General features: G+C 35.2%; 1 protein-coding gene across 1 annotated transcript in view; it reads right to left on the reverse strand.

The window, feature by feature from the left end:
• Positions 1-4145: 4145 nt before the first annotated feature.
• Positions 4146-25869, reverse strand: part of FMN1 (formin 1) — a gene marked incomplete at both ends in the record, with an annotated part of 128315 nt that continues 106591 nt past the window's right edge. Inside the window, 4 exons of the mRNA XM_084262770.1 lie at positions 4146-4190; positions 4970-5054; positions 15023-15172; positions 18289-18340. Of these exons, the coding sequence (XP_084118896.1) occupies positions 4146-4190; positions 4970-5054; positions 15023-15172; positions 18289-18340 (332 nt within the window). The remainder of the gene's footprint in view (positions 4191-4969; positions 5055-15022; positions 15173-18288; positions 18341-25869) is intronic.

Here is a 25869-nt window from a genome sequence, read left to right on the forward strand (position 1 = left end):
AAGAAAAGAAAAGAAAAGAAAAGAAAAGAAAAGAAAAGAAAAGAAAAGAAAAGAAAAGAAAAGAAAAGAAAAGAAAAGAAAAACAATACTGAACAAGATCAAGACAAGGCCACGAATGAGCAAAAACTGGGTGGGTATGACTTTCTGAAATTAGAAGCTTAGACTGGTGCCTAAACATGGATTAAGGCAGTGGATTTTCAAAAACACATCAATACTTTAATGAGATGAATATTTCTAACTTGTCTGGGTTGGAATTCCACAACCACACAAGATTAAGGCTTCCATTTTATAAGATATTGACCTGAAGCAATGAAGAAATAGTATTACTAAATGAGTATACACACAGTCTTCCACTGCCCCATATTCCTCAGATAGGAAAGATCTTTAGATCTAAGAAAGAAATTACTAGCAACTTACTGGAAAATCAGGGCAATAAGAATCCTGTACATCATATGAAAATAAATTTTTTGTTCATGTAGAAAAAAAATTAGACTGGTCAGAGATACCCTGGCTGTTTATATCTGCTTGGAGGAGATATCTTCATTAATTCAGAAAGGTTGAAATCCTATATAAAATTCATCATTCCTAGAACCATTTATGTTAAATAGTTTTTCTTTCTGCTTTCTGAATATTCCATCCATTCTACTTTAATTTTATATATGTACAGAAACTGAAGACCATACAGTTTCTGTTTTGCTGCAAAAAAGTAATAAATACAAAAGTATGATAATATTCAATCTATACATTTACAATAAAGCACAATCATACATTTACATGGGTTAGTCATGGAAAAACACCTAGGTAATTCTCATATATTAATAATACCATAATGAAAATATAATTCATATTGTCAAAAATATCTCAAAGATGCCAAAATGTCTTTTATTTTAAAATAAGTCAATGGTAATTTTGCAAATAAGGTGAAGAGCACTTCACAAATTATTAGTAGTTACTCATCCAAACTGCATACTTCCTAATAATTTAATTTAAAAATCAATAATACACATAATTGTCCTGGGTAATAAGCGCCTGCTAAGTCTTAGGGGTTTTAATAGTGCTTTACTTTACAGATGCTGAGAAGCTTAGCAATAATAGAAGAGTTGAAAACAAAACAAAAACCAGAGAAAAAACCTGCCCTCTTAAGACACATCTACTTTGTGGTGACAGAAGTGTCTTCTATGTAGTGGAGAGGTATTTAAAATTATATAGCCTGGAAAACTGTAACTGTCTCACTATTGCTTCTTGTCGTAATTTAGCCCACTCTTTACTTTTACTTCCATGACAGCAATGTAGACGTGTAGCAGACATTCCTGTTCCATTCCGTCTTTTAATTTTCTTTTCTCCTTCTCTCCTTTCATCCCCCCTGAACTAGAAAAAACAGGGTGTAGTCAGGCACTATATATACATCAATTAAAGCTTAAAACATAGCTTTTGGTGACACTTGGTGACCCCAAGATGAATGCTGGTTGATTCCCACTTGTTATGTCTCTAGTGTTTACACATATCATAATTAAACAAAAAAATTACTTACATAGTATCTGTTAATATTTATTCTCTAATACAACATTGTTGTTAGGGTCAGCAGGTGTACCACTGTCACTTCAATCACTGTCTGAAGACACTTCTGGGTATCACTAGGGGTGTAAATTTGATATTTAGCTGATGAATTCCATACAAGAGCTTTTAAGCCTCGATTAAGAAAATTAATCAATATTTTTTTTCCACTTAAAAATAGTTTAACTAGTAGGAGAGGATGTAAGTCATGGGTCAAGCTAGGATGAGAATTCCTGTCTTGAGAGGCAAATCAATATAAGATGAAGAAACCATGTCTCTGTGCAATATAATTCTTTGAATCTTCTGACAAAAATAGCCTAAGTTCTCAAAACTTTGGCAAACTGATAATCTGAAAAAATAATTATAAATCTGATCAAGCAATACTTTACATCAATAATTTTAATTTTAATCCCTTTTAAAATACATTTTTTAACATTTCGAAATGAAAACTCAATTTGAACTGAAAAAGGACACTTCACATTTAGAAATTTTGAAACAGGATATTTCAATAATTTAAAACCTTTTTTTCATAATATATTTCTAATGAGAATTTTAAAGACCAATCCTTTTTCACAAAAAGTGCTACTCTTGTTGATTAATATTTCAAGTAAACATTTCATTGAAAAATTCCCGATGGACTCAAATGGCAATATATAATATCTTCATGATAGAAAACCGTATCAAAACTCATCACTCGTTTGCTTACACACTTATCAAAATTGCCTTGCTTGCTGTTGATCTTTGGCTTTTATAAGCTTTATTGCTCCTGTTATTTATCACGAGATTGGAAACAAATATACTTCACTGATTTGGTGGAAGACAGAAAACTTAAATCTTTGGAATTTATTTCTCTGCAATAGAAATAACCAAACTACAGATCGGTTTATTTTTGCTGGTATATTATTGGCTGTTTTCAAAAGAATAATGCTTGGACATCTTGAGTGTATCTGCAGCAGCTAGAAACTCCAAAATATACAAAGGAATCTTGATTCCCTTATTTCAGTTTATGCAGGAATGAAAGAGGTGTACTCATTTAAGAAACCTGCAATGTACAAAGTCTTCAAGTTAAACTGCTTTTTTCCTTAGTAAGAACTGGCTTCTAGGAATGGCTTTACGTTAGGCTTCATCACAGTTTCTCTATCTAATTTGCTGTATGGATAACCTGTTTTGGTCCCTCCTATTCTCTACAGCTTCTAAGGAAAAGACTACTACCTTTTGCCCATCACCTTTTTGTACTTTCTTGCTTTACCTAATTTCTCTTTGTAACCAACTTCAGGCACTATTATCATAAAGCAGGGAACTTCTCTCTTATGGACAGCAGGCAGAAGCATGTTTTCTCTGCTTCGTTGTTCCTGTTGATAGACTGTTACCTACTTGTATTTAAAAAACTCTTTCTGTTTTATATTAAGCTAACTTCTGCAAAAAGATCTCTCCTTCTGGAAGTCCAAATCCTTAAAATGTAACAAAGAAACTTACAGTAACAGTGGATATTCTATAGGATTTCTTTCAGGTGCTGCTAATTTACAGGCAATGGTTATAATGTTACAGGAGGACAGCAAGACTCCCTTTATTTATCCAGCTTTTCTTATTAAATTATATATTTATATATGTATGCTAGACACTTTCGTCATAAAAATATAGGGTAATGAGAGCAGGTTGCATAATATATTTTAAAGCGAGACAGTCAGTGATTAGAAGAAAACTTTCAATAGAATTGAAAGACAGAGATTTAATGGTAAATGTGCAACTTCATGGAGACATACTGTTGTATTTTAGTTCAATGAATAATGACTAATAAACCCATCATTTTATGGAATTGCTATTTTTCCATATTTCCTGAAATAAAAATATGTTTATATAATGTTTCTTTTAAAGCTCAAAATTTAGGAAAAGTTAGGTTAAAACCATAAAAATAATGAATCAGTTATGCCATCAATCATAAAACTAAAGAATTTGAAGCTATTCTTTTTCATGTGCAAAATACTGTTTCCATTTCAATATATGGCATAAGCTGAAGCTTCTATAAAAATACTTATAGTAAAATACAGCATAAATTTATAGTTACATTTAATCAGTTTTAGAAAGATGCATCTAATACTTTGACATAGTAAAATTATTTAGAATAGGACAATTTAAACTCAGTTACTGCTGAACTAAAAAAAAAAAGTACAGTGTAATAGTCTTTTTGTGAGCTGAATGGCATATTTGCACTCATCTACAGAAAGCCCTGTAAATACCTACAGGTTGTTAGTCATTACATAACTCAGCATCCAAAATGCTCATTTTAGCTCTCCCATATTAATGCGCTATGCTCAGAGTACTTTAAATAACCATTAACAACCAGATGCATTTTAAGCAATGCAAGGCAGAGATACATAAAATAATTTTGCCTTCCCACATAAAACCTTCTTAGAATTCCCTCCACTGAGTGTACAAACCCCTCTGAAGGAACTGAAAAGTCTCTAGCGGATTGTCTTGGAACAGATCAGCAAAGCAGAATTCAGTATTTAATATAAGGTGCTCCCTGGGCCATGGGTGTAGTAAAGTATCATGCAAAGTATGAAGTCACACTCATTTTCATCATTCTTCTTTCAGTTGGCAGTCACACTGGCTTCCTTTTGACGTAGTCTTTCTTTCTGTTAAAGAAAATAAAAGAGTTTTATTATCATTCTTACCTATAATACTCCATCTCCTCTCAAGGTACCATGAACATTTGGTGTAGAAGCTGAGAAGTAATAAATGAGTCATGGTAGATTAGAGTTTTCTTATTAATAAAAAAAATCAACGCCTGGAGCTCTCAAGGAAGGCTCAAAACCAGTTTGTTACTTACTGTGGAGAAACTGAGCTTGCTTTAGCTACATGCTTGTCAAACACTGTGTACCTTTAAAAACATACAGTTCTGTGAAGACACGTGCAATTAGAGAAAACCACATATATTTCAAATTCATGTGAATCTTCTTGTCTGGAACTACTGACTAATTTAGCTCTAATTTAGCATTAGCTAGATTATGTTGTTTAATGACCTCTTCCCAAGCATGTGTAGTAATTTGTATCTCTGTGGATAGCCCTGCAACTGATATGGTCTGCTGGGAATGCAAATAATATAATGATTCCTTCAGGTGCGTTCCTTTCCCTTAGACTCTTCCTTCCTACAGTTTCAGAAATGCTGGTCTAACCTCTGTGCCTTGCACACAGACAAAAAGTGTTTTATCTACAGTGTAAATTACTAGTCCTCTTTTTGTGTAATATCAAAAAAACCCTGGGATACAGCAAGGAACAAAACGGAGATTTAATCACTCTGCTACGATCATGCTATGTCACACCTCAACAACAGCAGAAACCCGTCATCACCCTGAATAACGAGAATATTGTCTCAAAACCCCTTCTGAATGTCATACTGAGAAACACATCATACCAGGCTGGCTGTAGGATTGATTTTCTTCGTTTCAACTTTCTTCTCTCCAGTTAACTTGTTTACAGATTGCTGAGCCACTTTAATTCTGAAACAGAATACAGAGAAAAGACATCATTAGATTCCAAAAAATAGTGGCTCTTCTGGCTCTATCTGGCACATACTCTATCTGTGCGAACCATCACCCGAACATTTTTTAGGCACATTAGCCCAATAAACTGCTATTAGTATTCAAAGGTGGCATCTCTCATCAAACCATGGCTCTGTATTACAGTGGTTCCCTAATTAAGAATGATTATAGATAGTTGCTGGGTGGTTGCTAAGAAAAGGATCAAAAGGAATTGTCTAAGAGAACACCCATAAACTGACTGTCCTGGAACACCAAGAACATCTAATACACACACAGGCAGTTTAGTGGTGAACAATGCAGTCCAGGTGCCCCCAACCGAAGTGTCTTCATTATAAACTAAAAAACACACCCACAGGTCAAGACAATGCAAGCACAGTGATTGAAGAAGGTGACACTACAATTATTATAATGACATGTAAATTACTAGCCAATCATTGTAACTGGGAAGGTACTACCTTGTAACATTTGTGTATAAATATAACGAAGGTGACAGCTTTGAGTGTGTTTGATTTGTGGAAATCCACCAAGCACCCAGGCCTGAATAAAAGCAGTATCTCCCCTGTGCCAGGGAACTGTGCTTATTGCACACTGGGTAACAAATCCGCTTTTCCAACAACAAAGGCACTTAATATATGTATCAGAAGTAGGTAAGAGTACATGAAATAAGAAAAGCAAAAGGACAGTTTGCCTGTATTGCTCACTGAAAATGTCACCAGGCCAACAATGTCTCTGTTCTTGCAGTATCTGGGTTTTACAGAGTACCTTTCCCACCAAAAAAGCTGCAGTGTCATGACAAGAAGCACTCTGAAAAAAATCAAAAGCTAGTTGGCTTGATCTGTTGTATATATAGAATATACTATTTTAGTAGGCCATTTGCCAGGCTACACATTATATTTACTCTGAAAAGTTTAAAATGAAAGCATCTGCCAGTTTTTCCTTAATGTTTTCCCCATTGCTTTACATGGACTTGACTGACCAGCCTTACTGATGTGGAAATAGGAGGAGAGGCAAATTAGAAGGGATTCTTGCCAAGAGGTAGTTAAACCTGTCTTGTGTGCAGCTATAGGCCAGTCTACTGAAGAACCCATTGAGATAAGGGGAAAGAAGAACACAGATCCTTGATTTGTTGCCTTTTGCTTTTAGGGTCCTGCATACAGAACCCTTGTTTCTGTGGGGATTTAACAAGAAGAACCCAACTGGAAGTTTTATCAGGAGGAAAAGGCAAAAGAGGATTTAACAAAAAGGGACTTGATTCTCCTCTTACAGACAGTGGAAAGGGCAGGGGAAATTATGTGCTAAACAGTGATAAAATGAAAGAAAATTCTTTGCAGTCCCAAGGCAGGATCGGCCCAGCTATCAGTGCCTTTAAAATGCTGATGCTATAAACACCTACTTTACAATTCTATACACAAAATGCAGTGGGAAAGAAGCTTAATTTTTACAAGCAAGGAGAACTCAGCAAACCAATTTTCACTAATGCACACTAAATCAGTCTTTTACTATAAACAACACATTTCTTGGCACTCTTGAACTGAAAAATTGTACTTTCTTCTCCTATTTAATTTTTTCCACTGGCAGAAATAATTGCTGTGGCCAGTCAAAAAGTATTTAAAATACCACGTCCAGTTCAAACCACTTTTGACACACACAATTTTTGAGGAATTTTGGAAGAAAAGCAAAAAGGAAAGTTGATTATAGCTGCAATTACTAATGTGTACTTCCTTGCTGTAACACTAGCAGCAAACTAGATTCTGGACAGCTTCTTTTAAACATACAGAACACATTCATAAGTTCATTACTCTGCTTATCAATGCTCAGTGCTGGAAACTGGAATTCCTTCTTTGAGCTATGTATTTTAGAAGCTGCCTCAGGGTAGTTATTGGTGTTGTCTCACCGTCCAGTGCTAAAGAACAGGAGGAACAGTCACATTACTTTTATGTAAACTTATTTACAACACAACTTAGCTTTAACATTGATTCAAGCTGTAGGTATGCCCTCAAATACACAAATATGAAATGAATATTCTGTACTTATTTGAATATATCTGAAGTCTTTATAAAACTTAGTGTTCCCTGTTTCTTCAGGTAAACGACTAAGTGGCAAGACAACACTCTGTCTTTTTAAAATTTTTTGTTAATCAGCACAGTTTGCTTTTTAATGATGGATAGTAACAGCCACTGGACAGCAGCTACAAAGTTTATGCAAAGATGATGATGTGTTTCAAGTGACAGTATTCAGGGTCAGCAGAATCACACCAAGGGATCAAACTCGAAACTCTTCCCTATTTTGAGCACATTTTCTTTTTTAATCACATTTTCTTTAGTGCTAGGACCATTTTCTGCAAAGTTTTAAAATGTATACAGTTCATATTTTCATCTTAAGGAGAATTCTAGGGATCACAAAATTTTAGGCTTAAAAAGGAAATTATGCCTGTCACTGACTTATTCTTAGCTCTGTGTATTTTATTTCCTATTTGCATAATTTCCAGGAAATCTGGATTTTTAAAAACAGAACACATAGTTCAGAATACAAATTAAAATTAAACTAGCTCACTAACATGATTTGAATCATGTGATATTTGGCTTGTAAAAATGACAGACTAATTATATATTACACTTTGGTCTCCTGGGGGAAAAAAGCCATCACTTTGCTAACACGTGAATGATAAGATTAGCAAGCATTATCAGAAATGTAAGTGCATAATTTAAAAGGAATGTAAGCGTTTGGGAATTTTAAAGATCAGATGGATCAATTTTAAGAAAGCAGTTAGCTCAGTAATTACATCAGTGAAGCACCCCTGCTGTAAAGGTGCCTTATGAATAAAAATAATTCATTGTTAAATGTGGCCAGGATACCAGAACTGGCTATTGTGTTTCGAAGTACTATCCTTGAAATGAGAAAATTGAAATAGCATGAAAACCATCACATTCAAAATCACAAAACTGGCCAACAGCAGGCATTCCTTGAGTATGCCTCTTCTCTGCTCACTCTGTTTTTTTCTACTGTTTCCTTAGCACAACTAGAAATAATTTACCATTTGTATAAATCATATGATATTATAACTTTGTTTTAAAATATTTTAATTAAAATACTAAAAATTAGAAGCATATTAAATTTAGAAGTAAAATTAGAATTAAGGCACACAGATCCACACATTACACTGTTAACCTGTTTGGAGATGTACCTCGCAGCATACTATTATCTTTGGTTAAAATAAACTTATCAATGCATTATAAAGTTAAACCATTTGTTGTTGTTTATGAGAATTTATACAGATGTAAATTGTCTTACTTATAAAAGGATAAACATCCTTGACTACTTCTAATTTTTCAGCAATTGCTTGTTCAAAGTCTGTCTGACATAAAACAAACGGTAAGTGATAGAATGTCAAAATGCAAGGTAAATAAATATTCTGTTAAATTTCCCTTCTTCCTTGTGAGGAACTGCAGTTAAATCAGATGATAACAAAGGTCTTTTTTAACATTAGAAATCAGGTGGTACATAAACTTCAGCTTTTGCTGTAGATTTACTGAACTAAATATATCTTGGCGACACTGCCTAGGAGGTGAGATTTACAAAGTATAGTCTTAAAATGTTTACTCCATCTTATTACTTAAGCTCATTTATTACTTAAGTGTTACATGTTGGGAGAGGATGCAGAACCTTACATAGGAGAAGGGCTCCCTAGAGATGAAGGGAATTCATTAAGACAGTACAATAACCAGCTGGAAAGATAGAGGGATTGTTAAATTATTTAACTCAGGGAAGTTCAATTATATTGTTTTCTGACATGAATCTCCTGAAGAGCTTAACCTGGAGAAAATGTCGGAGAATCAAGTCCGGAGCTCCATAACTTACAACTTGCAGGTGCAGGCTGAACAACATGAACTAAGCATCCCACCAACCACTCTATACCCTACAGAGGACAGAGAGACCAGAAAGGATGGTGGAAGACCTGAATTACAACACAGAGAAAAATAGTGTGCAGGTGTTGATTTAGCAAACAATAGCATGAGGCCAAAATATTAAGGAACACAGGTTGGTTAAGACTTGAAATTTGGCCAGCTGCAACACGAAACAGTGAGCAAAAGAGGCCAAGATACCTTAACGAATAAAGATGTGGCATCAACTGTAATAATCAGCAGTATTGCATGTTACCACAAAAGAAGGGGGAAAAAAAGAGTAAAATTATCAAAGCAGTGTATTTTTAAATGGAAAAATCATGACTCCACTACTGCATACGGAACTTTAAGCAATCGTGTCAAAATTGGCTTTTTGCTGCCTCTCTGCAGCAGCTGTTGTCTTCTCCTGTAAACTGGATGCAAGTCAGGCCTCTTAAACTAGAAGATGTTAGTGAAAAATAAAAACATTATTTTTATTCAAAATTATAATTTTTGTTTTGTAACTAGGGACACAGAAACTAAATCTAAACATAAACCCATATTTATTAAAAGTCTCCTTCATAAACTCATGAAAATACTTTTCCTCCTTACAGGAAAAAAGAATATTATCAAGGCAGGGACTAGCCAAATATTATAATTTTCACCCCTGCTTCGCTTTCAAGTCAGACAGTCAGACGCTCACTGAAGCCCCATTTGGGAATAACAGAATTGTTTCTAAACAAGCCAGTTGTTCCTCATGTATGTTCAGGCTCTGCTGATGTGCAAACACAGAGACCAAATTTTCTAGTTCTCTCTCAAACTTTTGATATTCTGCAATAATCCATTCTCTTTGCTTCTACAGCTCCCTTCCAGGCAGCTGGTGGGTTATGTGGATTTCTGTGGGTTATGAAATAGCTTGGAATGACAATTCTGTGCCACCTGAGCTTCCCATGACTTCAGGTTTAAATTTCTGCCATAAGACTGTGTTGGCATAGGAACTGTTGTGCAATCCAAATCTTCAGATACGGGTAGAGATGAACGAGCAGAGGCACCTACAGCCAACATCAACTGCTCAACCTAAACCCGCACTGCATAACACAGCTGAACAGTGACTCCCCTTGAGAGACTGAGAAATATCTCCATACCTCAAATTCCTTTCATGAGCTACGTGCCTTACTGCTCTCAGTCATAAGATAATTTCTGCATGTAGTCCACAAACTAACCCTACATAACAGCACCATTTCCTGAAAACAGTGTTAGCCTATGCAATATAACAGGATACATTTTCGACTCCAAATTTTAGAAGACGAATGCCTGTGCATTACCTAGCTTGGCAGATGATTTTATAGAGCTCTTGGTTAGCTTCACAGTTAGGAGCATGCTAACAGACCATGAAGTTTGAACACTGTCCACTTCTATTACTGTGTTGTACAGTATGAATGCCTGATCAAGCTGTCAGGCTTAAATCTTCTGGTAAGACCTTGGTCATTATTGATCAAATCTTTAAATTGCATTTAGCATAAAAGTTCACTAACTAAATCAGTACATTTTACATACAGTAAAATGCATGTTGTCAGTGGAATTTGTCTCCAAACCTCAGATAGCTAATGCACTTGATATCTTTCTCTTTTTTCTGGATCTACTGAGTGTTTTGGTTATCTGTATAAAGGGGGTAAGAAATTTTAGCTCAGTAGTCACAAGAAAATAGAACTATTTTTATGCCTTTAGGAGAGCTGTTGCAAAAACACCCAACCCCAAAAACAATAGGAAGAAAAAGGCTACACCAGTTCAGAACTACTATGCTTCAGTCCATCTGAGCTGGTGATGGCAGAAGCATATAAAGACAGCCAAATCATACAGTGATAATCCCCAGAGTACTTTTGCAGCTGGAAACTCTCCTCGTGTAACAGTCCTTCATGGATTTTTCTAATATGAATTTGTAGAGTCACCATTCGGAAGCAATGCAAGCTTCTGGCATCTGTGACATCTTGTGGCTAAGTGTTCCACATTTTTAAGTATGCCTACTCTAAGGGGGCATCACTGCATTTGGCTCATTCCAACCACTTGCTAATTTCATTTGATGCTCTTCAACTGTTGTATTAACTGAGGGATGTAACAGCTATTTCACATTTACTTCTGCTGGTTTCAGATGGAGTAGAGTTAATTTTAATTGTAGCTGGTATGGGGCTGTGTTTTGGATTTGTGCTGGAAACAGTGTCGATATCACAGGGATGTTTCTGTTACTGCTGAGCAGTGCTTACACAGAGCCAAGGCCTTTCCTGCTTCTCACCCCACCCCACCAGCGAGTAGGCTAGGGGTGTACAAGGGGTTGGGAGGGGACACATCTGGAACAGCTGACCCCAACTGACCAAAGGAATATCCCATACCATATGATGTCATGCTCAGAATATAAAACTGGGGGAAGAAGGAGGTAGGGGATGTTCAGAGTAGTGGTGTTTGTCTTCCCAAATAACTGTTACATGTGACAGAGCCCTGCTGTCCTAGAGATGGCTGAACACCTGCCTGCCCATGGGAATTAGGGAATGAATCCCTTGCTTTGCTTTGCTTGTGTGTGATGCTTTTGCTTTAATTACTAAACTGCCTTTATCTCAATCCATAAGTTTTCTCACTTTCACTCTTTTGATTATCTCCCCCATCCCAGTGCAGGGGAGGGAGTGAGCAGCTGTGTGGTGCTTAGCTGCTAGCTTGGGTTAAACCAAAGCACACCCTTCATGCTTGTACAGTCCCCTATCATGTCCTTCTCAGTAGGGTCCTTTCCAAAGAACCCCCCTTAAAAGATGCAACACTTTGCCAGATCTCTTATATGGTCTATGGGAAAAAGGCATTTCTGTTTTGCAGCACAGGCCTGTAACTTGTAATTATCTCCTCAATTTGCTCCATAGTTACACCGCAAGCTCAGAAACATGTGAAACTCCCCCTTTCTTTCCCCTGCTTGTACTGCTAGACAACCTTGGTACATGAAGCTGTTTGTCAAAGATGAAGAGGTGATTAACAGAGCAAATTTTACTGCATTACAATTTCAATCCTGTATTGAAGGGAATACTATGTCTGAAAGAAAAATGTAATCACATTCCTATCTGGAATAAGGTTATGAAGATTTTCTTCATTTTATCTCTGTAGTAATTTAAATATTGTATCACATCAGTCTATGTTTGTTATCTATATATAACTCTGCCTTGTATTCCTAAATGGTGTGCAAATTATGCCCAGGAAAGAGACAATGATTCAACTGTATTTTGCAGGCAGCTAATTTATTTTCATGGTAGGTTAAATGCAGGGCAGCTCAGTTGAAGTGTTTCCTTTACTTTAAGAAAAAGTCTCATAGAAATCTAATTAGATTTCTACAGTTGTGTTACATTTGGGAACCAAGTAGTTTTTAAACAAAACAGGCTCTTGCAGCTGAGGCTGTCATTTAGTTCAAGGCAATACTCTTTTTTTCAAGAAATTCAGAGATTTGAAAGTTCTCTGTTATACCATGCAAAGCAGTTAGCTTTGAGTATAGAATTTTAATTTTGGAATCTTGGATCTTTTGAGCTATTTTTACTTCTACTCATTTTAACCTAATACATTTTAAATTACACTTTTGCATAACAACAATTCTGCTTATTATAATTAAACTTTGAATTTTCTAAGCCATATTTCTTGAGAGACAAATTATAACCCAATATTAACATTCCTATAAAAATGTAAATGATGAAATCCATTTTTAGGTATCTATGTGACTAGCTAATTTAGACACATTTTACACTGTTTTCTGCAGCTCCTCCTGAACTGCAAAGGGTAATCCAATTGTAAACAAACACATTCACATAAGGATATCAATACTTCAGTTTCAAAACCCAAGTTTGAAAATATTAACTTACACTGCCTCTTTAAAGGTTCCTTCCAAAATAATTGGTTCATAGTAAACAGAATTTTTAAAATGAAATAATACAATCTTTAAGGATGCAAACCAAATAGTGCATCCAATTAATTAGCCAGTTAAGGAAAACAGCTGTCAATTCCTTTCATACTAAGGTTTTTAGTTACCAAAGTGCACAATGACTCTTAGCTTGGGCTAAGACTCTTTGGACAGCAGCTCAACAATCGATCATCTCATACTTTGTAAAACAGAACCCTTAACTGGTCATGACTTTACAGGATACTTTCAGGTGATGAAAATAGCTTCTCCATAATTCTAATCTACTGATTTCATGATGTTCTTCTTTTCAGTAGCACATCACAAAACAATTTAGGATGATGAAAACAGTTCTGTCAATTCTAATATACTTATTATACAAGGCTCCTCATTTCAGCAGCTCGTTGTCTTGATGAATCACCCAAATTTTGAATGTAAAGGACAATGAATTGTCCTTTTAACATTCCTAAAACATTGTAAAAATAATTTGAAATAATTCTGAAAAATTCTATATAATCGAGAGAATGTCAGCTCTTTGAGGTATTATAGTAGTGGGTGCTCTGCATTATATTGGTATTGCATTACATTTAGGAATAAAGGTATCTATTGAAGGAGCTGGTGAAATATTTGTACTGTATTTCTATTTGTACATTTTATCTAAATAAAACATGAAAAATTCTCCTCTCTCCCTAGTAGGAAAACACAGAAAATAAGTTTACTTACAAAGATTTCTTAACTATTGTATTAAGAAAGTTTAAATTACGTAGTGTTAAAACTTTTACAAGGCAATTTAAATCAATTTCTTTGAAGGGATCACTGTATGCCATCAGCAAGGTGCTAACTGCATAAAAAAGAATGGATGTATGGTCTAGATTTTTATATTTCCTTGAGTAGTTGTTTTCTATTCCTCCTAACTGCTTCTGGAATAAAAATAAAACACAATTCACTGGAAAATATATCCCTAAAATGATCCTTATCATGATTACAGAAATCTGCTAGTGACTGTTTATCTCAGCTTTTAACATGTAAAACAAATTTGCATATTAATCTAGACACAAGGAAATAAAAGATTCTTTGTAAATGTTTTCAGTTGTCAGCTTCTAAAAATCAATTCAATCATAACATAGGCCATACAAAAAGCTAAAACGTTCAAATGTTTAAAACCCATAATACCTGTAAAACAATGTTGATAAGGTTGCTAAATGGGAATTCATATTTTCCACATCTTGTCCTTTGAAAAACTACATCTACATGGACATAAAAGCCCCACCAATAATCTGGAGCAAAATGGAAAATGCAACTGTTTGCTACTTTTGCTCTAAATACTTTAAATCTGTGACAATTTGGAACAAATACCTGGATTTACATTTCATGCTGAAAGTGATTAATCCACTCTTTTCCGAAGCATGACCACATTACCATTCTTCTTTAGGTCTTTTCAAATGAATTGAGATACGGTAAGCACAGTGTGCTTGTACTGGAATTGGTTTTTCATTGTAATAGATTTTAACCTTCTTTAAGAAAACCAAGCAAATAATTGAAGGGGCTTGGGGTTTGGGATTTTTTTTACTCTAACTAATAAAATCAGGAGACTGTGGTGAGATCTAGCGGCAAGTAGTTTGATGTCCTCAGCAGGACACCAAAAGTCAGAAGTAGTGCTGTAAATTCAGTGTGGGGCTTCGACACTGTGCTAAGTGTGGCCTGAATCTCTGGGGCTTCCCTTTGATGCAAGTGCAGTATATTAACTGGAAAAGCATTCACTTTTATTTGTCTGTACTGTCTGCGACAGCAATATCGCCTCATTTAGGCTAGTTCAACATGAAAATGCACAGAGAAGCAATCTGTTACAAATTAGCACAGCTCCCCTTTCATTTTACTAGCTAGTAATTGGAAGGGGTTACAAAAGTGTAATTTATCAGATTATATGTGTTTATCTTTTTGTGGGGACAGCATGCCTTTGGTGAATTTTCCTACGCACCCTGAGGGAATAATCTTTCCTTGATGTCCATTAGATCTGAAAGAAAACAATGACGCCTGTGAAATATAGGAGTATAATTTGTTGGGTTTGAGAAGGAACAGTTTCCCAGACATCTAAAATGGTATTAATGACTTTATTAGAACCTTACCGTTCCTTGGAAATGCTTTTGCTCTCTCGTTTCCAAATGGTCTTGAAGTCACTGCAGAATTCGTACCACACCATGAAAACGTAGTTTGGTGTGATCTCCTTCTCGCCAGGCTTTGGCTTTATCCCAAAGTATCCCACTGTTTCTTCAAAGCTAAAAGGGAGGGGGGAAAAACTGTCAACACATAAGCCCACTGGGGAAACAGTTTCTCTGAGGTCTGGTTCCTGATTCAGTAGTCAAGGCTGGTAATTACCATAACTTCGCCTTAGCCTTGGAAATCACAGCAGCAGCTCACGCTGAGTGTAACTAACCTTCCAACACCTACCTCAGTCCCAGGAGGATAACTTACAGATGCACAAGCCATCATAGAGATATGCCACACAGGTAAATTGTGGACATTCTATTTTCATGAGAAAAAGTTAACTTGCATTTCTGGAAATGACATGTTATATCTAGTTCTTTAATTTTATTCTGCAACACTCCATCAAAGTCTCATTCTCCCATTTACCTTTACTGGAGGACTATGGAAGAGTCACAGGTCAAGTCAGGAAAAAACATGTCCAGGCTTGGTTAAAAATAACCTTCAAGCACTTGGGAGTAGAGAAAAAAAAAGCCACAGACAGCGCCAGAAAGTTTGCAAAGCTTTTATGGAAAATAAATCACATTTGACATGTGTCAATAAGCAAATAATTTAATTAAAATATACTGCCAATATTTAATGCTTTTTTATTTTAAAATGTGGCTACTGAATTGCTATACACCTGGGTAGTAGTCTTATTATAAACAATACTTCCAATAGCATTTTACCTAATTGTGCATTTTTAACCTTTATGATATTGATTTATATAGATAAAATGGAATTATTCAAGTGACTAGGTACATGAGGACTTATCTAAAGAAAAGAAAGGTATGTTCACTTTTGTAAACCTTGAATCACTTTTCCCTGCAGAGCAGATGCAACAATCCTGAAAGATTTGGTGATACTTATGAAAAATAATGCTATAATTTAAAAAGAAAGGGAAAAACATGTTTCAAAGTAACTATTTTTTTCTTTAAATACTGACTTTATTTAAGGAAAATAAAGTTATATTCATCTTTATAGTTGCCAATAGGTCCTAAATCTACACAGGAAGTGTAAATCTTGAAAATAAATAAGAGTTACTTTAAAGACTTGCAAGGAGTCCTCAACTATTCAACAGATGTTACTTGAGTAACAGATGCAGCTTCAGCAAATATTTCTTTCTTAACTTGCATTTGTACAGTCCATATGGCAGGTTTTCATAAGGAATTGCCAAAGTTTTAGTCAAATTTTTACCTTAGGTTGAGATTAAAGCTTTTAACTGGATTTGAAGGATATAAACTAGCTGTCAAAAATACAGAAGTTATCCCCAAGACTAAAGGAATATATACTCCAGCCGCTTCACAAAGTAAAGAAGCTTGGATTTTTGATACATGAACCAATATGCTTTGGGATTTTTGGTACTTTGAAGATGAATACAGCTTCTAGGACACGCTGAAGAATGTCACATACTGCTTGACATGCACTCTTTGCATCATCGTTTTCCAAATCCTCATATATAATAACTGTCACAATTTCTTACACGGGTTTTGTATGAAGCATGTAACTCTATTTCAAGTTGGTATCGTAAGGAATTGTAATGAAATAAGTGTGAATAAGCCCAAAGCATTCAGAGTTGAAGGGCCTGTAGTGGGGCTACAAGGAGAAAACAAATAAAGAAAGAAAAAACTAAACTTTAAATAAGTGTAAAAACCATCCTGGGCTTTCAAATCCTAAAAACTTCTAAAATACCTTAGTCATGATGACATGGCTAAAACAGTTCATGTCTGCTGGGCAATGTCATTTCCATTACATTCACTCAGGCCAAATATTCCTCAGCTGTTCATACCACTCGGCAAGGATAGCTGGCACCAGGAACAGCAATCCCAGAAACTCTTGTCAGGTTTGCTTCATGTAACAGCAGCCCTGGTAACATCCTGCTTTCTTCTTCCTAACAAAATCCCTCTCCATCCCAGCTGTAGCTGATACAGTTGTCTGCATGCCCTGGGATTCCGAATTCCTGCACACTCTCTCTCTCTGCCTTCATCCTGATGCTTACTCCTAATTTCCTCTCCATGTTTCATCTTCAGCCCTTCCCCCAGTAGTACTGTTTTGCTTTCACCTAGCCTAATCTAGCTTCTGGGGCTGCTTTCTTACTTTCAAAACTAACAGATCTTTTTAGCAGTGATTTAAAATGCTGAATGTTTAGTTAGCAATTGAAAAAGCCAAACTAAATATGAGACAATTAATTCCTTAAGTCAACTCCAAATTAAGCATACCTCTGTACCTCAGAGAGTCTACTCTGCTCCAGAGAGGCTACAAAGCAGATAGAATATGGAAAAGCCTGTGCCATTAGTGGTAGGTCTGTAGCTAGGTAAAAAGGAAATAAGCCAGTCAGCCACCTTTGACAAATGAAATTAGGAGGCTGAATAAGCCCAGTTGATGTCAGGCAATAGTTCAGCCAATTTAGGCACTCCTTGCAAGCAAATGAAACAGTTCACCTAAGACTTGAACTGCATGTGGGAGATGTCTTTTTCCTGACTGTCTGGGAAGAATGACCTGGGTGTCTCAGGTGGTGTGACCATGAGCTCCAGAAAAGCAGCATAAAAATCCAAATTACCTTTTGTGACCATGAAGAAAAAAACATTAAGCTAAAAATTAATTTACACCATCTTTTTATAGCAGTCAACACAAACAAAGGCAGATCCTTCATTCGCACAAAACTGTAATATGGTAAACAAAATTTATTAGAAATACTGACATGAAATATGTTGCTATCTATCAATAAATCAATTTATCTCACTTCTCCCCCTATTTTGCATCCTTTGGCCTAAGTAACACACAGATATTCAGGCAATAAAAACATTGGGATTTCACTGGTTTCTTAGCATACTTCATTGAATGCCCAAAGTGTTGAAAATGTTCAATGATGATGAAATAAATATTTATTACAGTAAGTGGTTAATCAGTTATTACAATATTCTGAAACTCTGATTCAATTCAATGTTGACAGTAATTAAAACCTCAAACAAAGTACACCACTTAGCTAAAAACTCAACTGAACTTTTTCCTGGAAGACTACGTAAGAATTTTTCAGAAAACATATTACTTCTTTGAAGTACAGATCCTTTTTCGTATCTAATGTAATTCCTAAGATCAATAACATCTTCGACCAAAATAAACTGTTAGAAAACACTAGCAAAAACCTTACCATTTTTGTGCATTCTCCAAACTGCTCTCTTCTTTTTTACGTTCTTCTTTAGCTGCCAATGAAAAGCATTTTAAAGATATAAATTACTGCCTTACTGTTTCAGGGATCCCAAGGATCAAACATCTCTTACATTAAAAAATTGATAGGTTGTATACTAAACATAGTGAAAGTGACAAGCATTTGCTAATTTTCAATTTTATTTATTTCCTGTACCTAAATGAATGCTTTTAATGTACCAATAGCGTGTACAGGATTTGAACAGTCATTTAAAATCCATACCATAATGCATAGCCTTAGACATTAATAAAAAGCAAATAATTAAACTCAACTTACAGATTTTAGAAAAGAACATTAAAATGTGTAATTTTTTAATTGTTTCAGACCAGAACTTAAAAATTTAAACCTTTTTTTTTGCAGTGCAAATAATTGGAAGTTCAATTGGAATTGAACAGGTACCAAGCATAGTTAACACCAACTGTTCCATATAGCTATCACATTTTCTTCAGGAAGCTGGAAAGTGAAAACACATGTACTGAGTTTTAAAGGTATGGTATGTACATGATTTTTTTTTTTTTTTAAAAGCAGCCAAGAGTTTGAAATATGGTTAGAGCATCTGAGCCCCTCTGTTACAGAATGCTCATACAAACTACTTTAAAGGACTGGATTTTCAAAGGATGGTCATTCTCTGCTTTTGAAAATGTTTCCTCAGCTGAACACTCAAGCAAAAGCACTAGTTTTTTTTCCAAAAATGTTCATCAATTCTTCTTAGTATACTGGGGTTACTTTAGCTACAGTAAAATACCACACACGTAAAACAATACTAATGTGGAAAAGTTATCCCTATTCCACAGGATAATCACCCTGTAAGTGTGAATGTTAGTATAAACAGAACTCAGACACTTCTTTATAGAAAGATAACTGTATCTTTTTGCTATTCAGTATGCTGGAGTGCATTGGCTGGCTGAAATGCAGTTACAGACTTGGCAGCACAGACAAGGACACTGAGAAATCAAGCCTGAATGATTCCATTCTATTATAAGGCTACTGGCAAAGGTTTGTACTAAAACAGTTCAAATAATTTAAAAACTATTAATTCAGAACATTTACTGTTAACAAAACAAATTAATTTCAACTTGTATGTTTATCTACATTGGGAAAACATGTTGGTGATACTTATTCTGGTTATTTCAGTACAGAAAAAGCCAAAAATAATGTTATGCACCCTTTGCAAGGAAAGCAATTATTTCTATGCCACTAAATTCTCCAATTCAAATCTCAGTGGCAACACAGCTGCAATTGAAATAGATAAGGCAGCTCTGATTTATTGCATTTATCTCAGAATCCTAAGAAATTCACCTGAAGTTACCTTACTACAATTAATTAATTGATTCCACATTGCTTTCATTTAATATCATTAAAGGTAGAAAACATAGGTTGGAATTCTGATGGTTCATCAGGATACAAAATTCTCTACATATAGAAAAAGATGGTTGAAAGCTAAACTGTGAATAAACCATACTCTGTATGACTACATGATGATTTCTTCCTTGTTGTTAAGGAGATGCAAAATTGTTAAGGAAGGCAAATTTCCTGACACAGTCACATTCACAGCTGCAACAGAAATTGAATATCCTCATGTCCCTGCACATGAACAAGAATGAAGTAACTAACAATGACAACATGCTTATATGTTTATAGTTAGGTGGTAAGACACGACTTACCATTTTTCAATCTTGTAAGAAAAGAATAAGGGACGATAGAGGAAATAAATTTTAACTTTTTATAGAAAGTAGTTTCTTCTTCTAGGAAGAAACACACAAAGTTTACATTAATATAACAATATGTGCGTTTGCATAGCAGTATAAGGGCAAAAAGGAAGGAAGAAAAATACTGCATTGTATGACAAATAGTATTTTCCGTACTTTTAACTATAAGCATGTCTACCAAGGAACTATTTACAAGCCTTTACTTGAAATTTAGATGCTCAGAATTGATAAGAAAACAAATGAACAACTCTGCAACAAATTCTAAGTAAATAAAATACAACATAATGTGTAAGACAAGAAACCAGAGCAATTTTCTAATCTTCCATAAAATTTCCAAGTAATCTTCCACTCAGAATTTGAAATATTCTGCTCTTGTTCCCTCCATTCCATAGCCTGCAATAACTAACTCTATCTATGTGGTCAGTAAAGGTCTCCATGAAACAGTGCATTTTCCTCAACAGAGCCCTCAAAACCCCATAGTCAGGATATCAATCTTTGTCTTAATTTGTGTAATTACTGAAGGCAATTGAAATAATTGTATAAATCAAAGAAATGATTTTTTCTTACTTCTTTGGCAACCTCACATTTTGCTCAAGTCAGTTCATGTAATTCTTTCATCTTTAGACCACATGCTTGATCCCACCAGTTTCCTTAGTGTCCTTAAGTTAACAATGGAGTAACAGTCACATCAAATAACTCTAGGGATTACTATATCTTAATATCCTGCCTTTGGCAGACGCTGAACTAGGTGCTCAGTTAGAGTTAGGGACCAGGACACGCACACAATCCTTCCCATGAGTGTTCTCTTTGCCTCTGTGGTTCTGTAGTTAATACAAAATGCTTCCTGCACTGGATGTCATTTTTATTTAATTCTCAATGGATTCTCTCTACTCATTCTCTGGTTAAGCCTTTATAAGCTTTCTAGCTTCTACAAACTACTGTAGCATGTGTCTACAACCTAACTACATATAGCTCATTTTGTTTGTTTTGAAATGGACTCCTGATATCACGATATCTTCTATTGGAAGAAAGCACAACTGGGATGAACACTGAAATAGATCTATTTGCTTTAGCTTTTCGGTTAGGATGGTTCTGAAGCAAATTTTCTCACTGTCCCCATAAATGGAACATCAGTTTGGCTTGTAGATAAGTTTTGGTGCTTGCAAACTCATTTCTGTTGGGAGGAAACTAAATGGGAATCACCAGAGCAAACACATGCCAGTACTTCATAGGGGCAAAAGGACCAAAATAATGTTTGAGCTTTCAGACGGTTTTGAAACATAGGAGGTGGAGACATTCACCTCAGACTAAACCTAACTCAAACTTAAACTCCTACTGTAAACACACTGGCCTAAGACTCTACTGCTTCAATCTGCTGATCCAATCCTACTGCACTGAAGTGTTCCATAATGTAGTTGTATATGTTCTACATTCCACGTATACAGATTACATGGAGATCCTTCAAAATTACTTCCCAGAAGCTGCATTCAGTATACTGACACCCTTGTTTCTGGTCTTGAAGTTATTAGGCTTAGCCAGCTTTGAAAATGAGAGGGAAATGTCAAATGTAAAGTTTGCTGTCTGGTCTCACAGATAATTGCAAGTTCTTAATATCCGCTACTATTTGGATTTGGCTAAGTCCGTATCCTGACTAAAATACCAGATCTCGTCCTGTGACAAGCTGAAAATCTTAATCAATATATCTTCTTTGAATAAAGACAGGAAAGCCAAGATCAGTTAAGAATTTCTGTTTTTCTCAAGACAAGAGCTTTGAAAGGAAAACAGGTATTTACAAAATATGCAATTCTAATTTGCTGTAACAATAATCTTTTGTAATACAGACTCTGAAGACCAGGCACTAGTCTTACTCATCTTGCTATCCATATGTAGCTCAAAGAATAAGAGAGTAAGTGATTTTATGAATTTGCCTTATGAATGTGAGGTATTTCTGGTGACTTACTGAGATGCAGAGGTAAACATCTGAAGATGTTTAAACATCTGAAGATGTTTACCTGTAACAGTTCTAAAAGTGAAACAATGCTAGAGCAAAATAGTAAAAAGCCCCGACTTCTTTCTTCTACATGTTCTAATTCCTGAGGATGGGACAGCCTGCCAAACGGTCTTTTAAGAACACGAAATTACAATAAAATATTTATCTTTAATGGGTCTGATATACGCATAGCAGCTTCCAGTTACAACAGAACCAAGACCTCTTCATGCATCAGGCTGCTATGGAACAGTTTCCCAAAGAACAAAACAAAGAAAATATTGGATACTGGCACAGACTGAAAGTTGGAAAATGTCAGTAACTAACAGACATAAGCACATAATGATGGAATGACATGCTCTAAGAGGAGAGGGCAAAGAGGAAAAAAAGGGTAGACACAATTGCACACAAAAAAATCTCACAGTTACTTGTGCCCCTCTAGTGAAAATTTTATAAAGCTTACTGAGTCTGACTGGATAGGTATTTCTCTCTGATCTTAAATATATGAATGTATGTAAGAAGGATAGTTCACATAAGTCAAATGATCTAGTTGTACCCATTACAACTTTTTTATTCTTCAGTATCTTACTGTTTTCAGAATTGAAAGATCTTAAGCATAAATTTCTAAGCAATAACAATCTTCAAAATTATGAGAACACTCAGACAACTGGCAGTTAGGATGGAGATGTCAGAACTCAGTGTTACATTCCAAGGCTGAATTCAAGCTTTATGAACTTTTGGAGATTAGTAAATAACAGGTTTTTCTGCCAGGGGGGAGGGGGGGGGCAAAAAAAGACGCTAAAACATGGTTTGTTTTTTTGTGGATTTTTTTTTCCTAAGGAAGGAAATAAGTCTTTTCTGACTCATGTCTTCCAACCTACCACAGCTAGGATTAAGACAGAATTTAACATAAATCATAGCCTACACCCCTCCAACTCCACACACACCCCCCCACCAAACAGCAAAACCAGCAACCAACAAAAAAAACCCCAACCCAAACCCCACACCAAAGTAAACCATGCAGAAGAAAATCCCTAATGAAATTCTTCTCTGAACTTTACAGAGCCTGGACAGAGGCTGTTAAAATGGTGTCAAAAAGTTATTATGACATATTCTAGGCTCACACAAAATCACCTTCCTTATATAATCAAGACTAAAACCTCTTAAGTTGTTATGCTGAAAGGAAGTAAAAAAAAGGAAACCCATCCTAGAAACATAGTAGCTCCTTAATCGAGGGCCGAGGCAGAAAGGTAAATCCCCAGAGACATTCAGCTGGGTTATCTTTTTCCGAAGAGCTGAATGTCATATTTTGTGACTAAGGAGAACAAGCAACAACAGACTTTATTTTTTTTGGTCTTTTTAAAGCATGAAGACATACCATCATTTGATAACAGAGATCCAGATTTCTCAGAAATTATACATTGCTGATATACTTGGGTATCAGAAGTTGAACTCAGAAGACTCTATGGCTAAGAGTATAATGTGTATCTCCACTCTCAAGTACAACTGTCATACCAGGGAAACTTTTTAATAACACTGTTTAATCAGTGACTATGCAGAGTGGTAGAAAAAACTCTAAAGTGACCTTCAAGGTGGGTAAAAAGGCTAGAAGGGAACTTCAGAGGCAATATAGATGCTTTTTATGTTTTGTCTTTGTACAAAATTCTGGACATGCTTAAACTCCTAGACACTATAGTAGTACAAAGAACACCAGGATATTTAGCCTTCTTTAGCCTCGGTTTCCAAATATGTTACCAGTGAAACTTTCTGAATAGACTTAATTATAAAAAAATCCTTTACTCAAGTCTTAAAAGACTACGAGGAATAATATGGAAAACAAAATTTTCAGAGGGGTGTGCTTGCAAAGAACTATCATGAACAACCTAATGAAAGTGTGATTAAAGGATAACTATTTTAGAGTCATGGTGGGTTGACCTTGGCCAGTAGTTACGTACTACAAAATGACTCACTTACTTGTTCCCCTTCCCCTGCAGTGGGATGGGCAAGAGCAACAGCGAGAAAAACTTATGTGTCAAGCTCAGTAAATGAAGAAAAAGGGAAGAAAAAACCAAGTAATGAAAGGGTAATTACTCACCACCTCACATAAGTAGACTGATGTTCAGCTGCTTTTACAGCAATGACTACCTTTCTCAAAATCTTTTCCCCTCCTTTTTGAGCTGAACATAACATTACAAATATCCCTTTGGTCATTTTGAGTCAGCCATCCAGTTTGCATCCCCAGCCAACTCTTCCCCACACCTGGACTACTTGCTGGGGGGGCGGACAGAGTGAGAAAAAGGGAAAGCCTCAATATTGTGCAAGTGCCACTCAACACTAGCCAAAACACTCCAATGTTATGAATGCTATTTTAGCCACAAATTCAAATTTCGTTCCCATACTGGCTGCTATGTAGACTAACTCCATCTCAGCAGACACATTACAACACCATGTAGCCATACAGAAAAATCGTACATGAATCATAGAATCTTTAAGGCTGGAAGATATCTCTAAGTACTTAGAATGCTAAGATTTAGATCACTTGGGTCTCTTGGGAATAAAGGCTTCATGCATAAAAATCAAAACTATAGTTACTTTTTTTACTATAGCCAGTGTCCAGCTTAAACAGTTTGTAGTTTTCAATGTAGTATGTTTTATTGTTTAATGGATGATTGCAAAGCCAACTGCCTGTGCCTAACAATCTACACACAGCGTTCGTAAGCAGCCATTTAATCTTTTTGCTGTTATTGTTATCTTACTGTCTAGAAAAAGATTGGGCCCTAGAAGAAAAGGCCATGAATAGAATAGATTGCAAATGTTATAAATTAACAATTTGTATACTATAACACATGAAAATGTATTGCCATAATTTTCTTTCTTGAAATATGGATTTTAAAGGAATGGAAATCGAATTAAAATCTTTTTCAATAAATTAACAAATGTGAATAAACAAGTAATCGTGAAAATACACATAGAAATGAATGCATGAGAATGTAAAACCAGAAAATGGATCATCTCTATTTTCCTTTCCTCTCTCATTATCAAACTGGAATATAATGCATTGTGCAAACACTTCTTGACCAACAAGGGTAAATATTGTACTGAGTATGGAAATTGGTGGTTTGGAATTGTTTAAAGACATGGAAATTCAATTTCTAATTTAGTATCATGTGCTACTGGGATGAAGTTTTACATTTCAGACAGACTGAATCCAATTTTAAAATGGTTTTACTTTTTGAAAACACATTCTATAATAAAGTGTATAGCAAGAGAGGGTATAAAAGTTCTCAGAAATTAGGTGCTCACAGTAAAAATGAATTTGTAATTTCAGACATTTATAGTCTTCATCTTATTATTGAACAGGCTTTCTCAATAACCTCAATAAGTTTTCAGCAAATTACGAAGTTTCAGAAATTCTAGAAGAGGACTGCATCCTGTTCTGTGAAGAGATGTACTCAAGAAAAACTATTTACCTAGAACTATATATAAATCTTGAATTTTAAGCTATTTCTACATTTTTATACTGAGTTACTCTTAATGCAACTATCTTTTGAGAAATAATACTATTTTCACTTTAGTTTTATACAAAAACATTCTTATTACTTAATAGACTTCATATATAACCATAGCAAATGGGAGAGAATACATAGAGTGTAAAATGTTTTCCATTTTATTTTGGGTTTTAAAATTATATTCAATTTCAAATTTGAAAAATACATATTTAATATAATTGCAAATTATTTAATGGGGCTACAGTCCACTGTTCTCATGCAGGAGATTTTGTGTCTTATAAAAACATTAGACTTTGGAAATAATAATAATAATAATAAC

This window comes from Gallinula chloropus (genome assembly GCF_964237585.1).
Source record: "Gallinula chloropus genome assembly, chromosome: 4".
NCBI classification, from domain to species: domain Eukaryota; kingdom Metazoa; phylum Chordata; class Aves; order Gruiformes; family Rallidae; genus Gallinula; species Gallinula chloropus.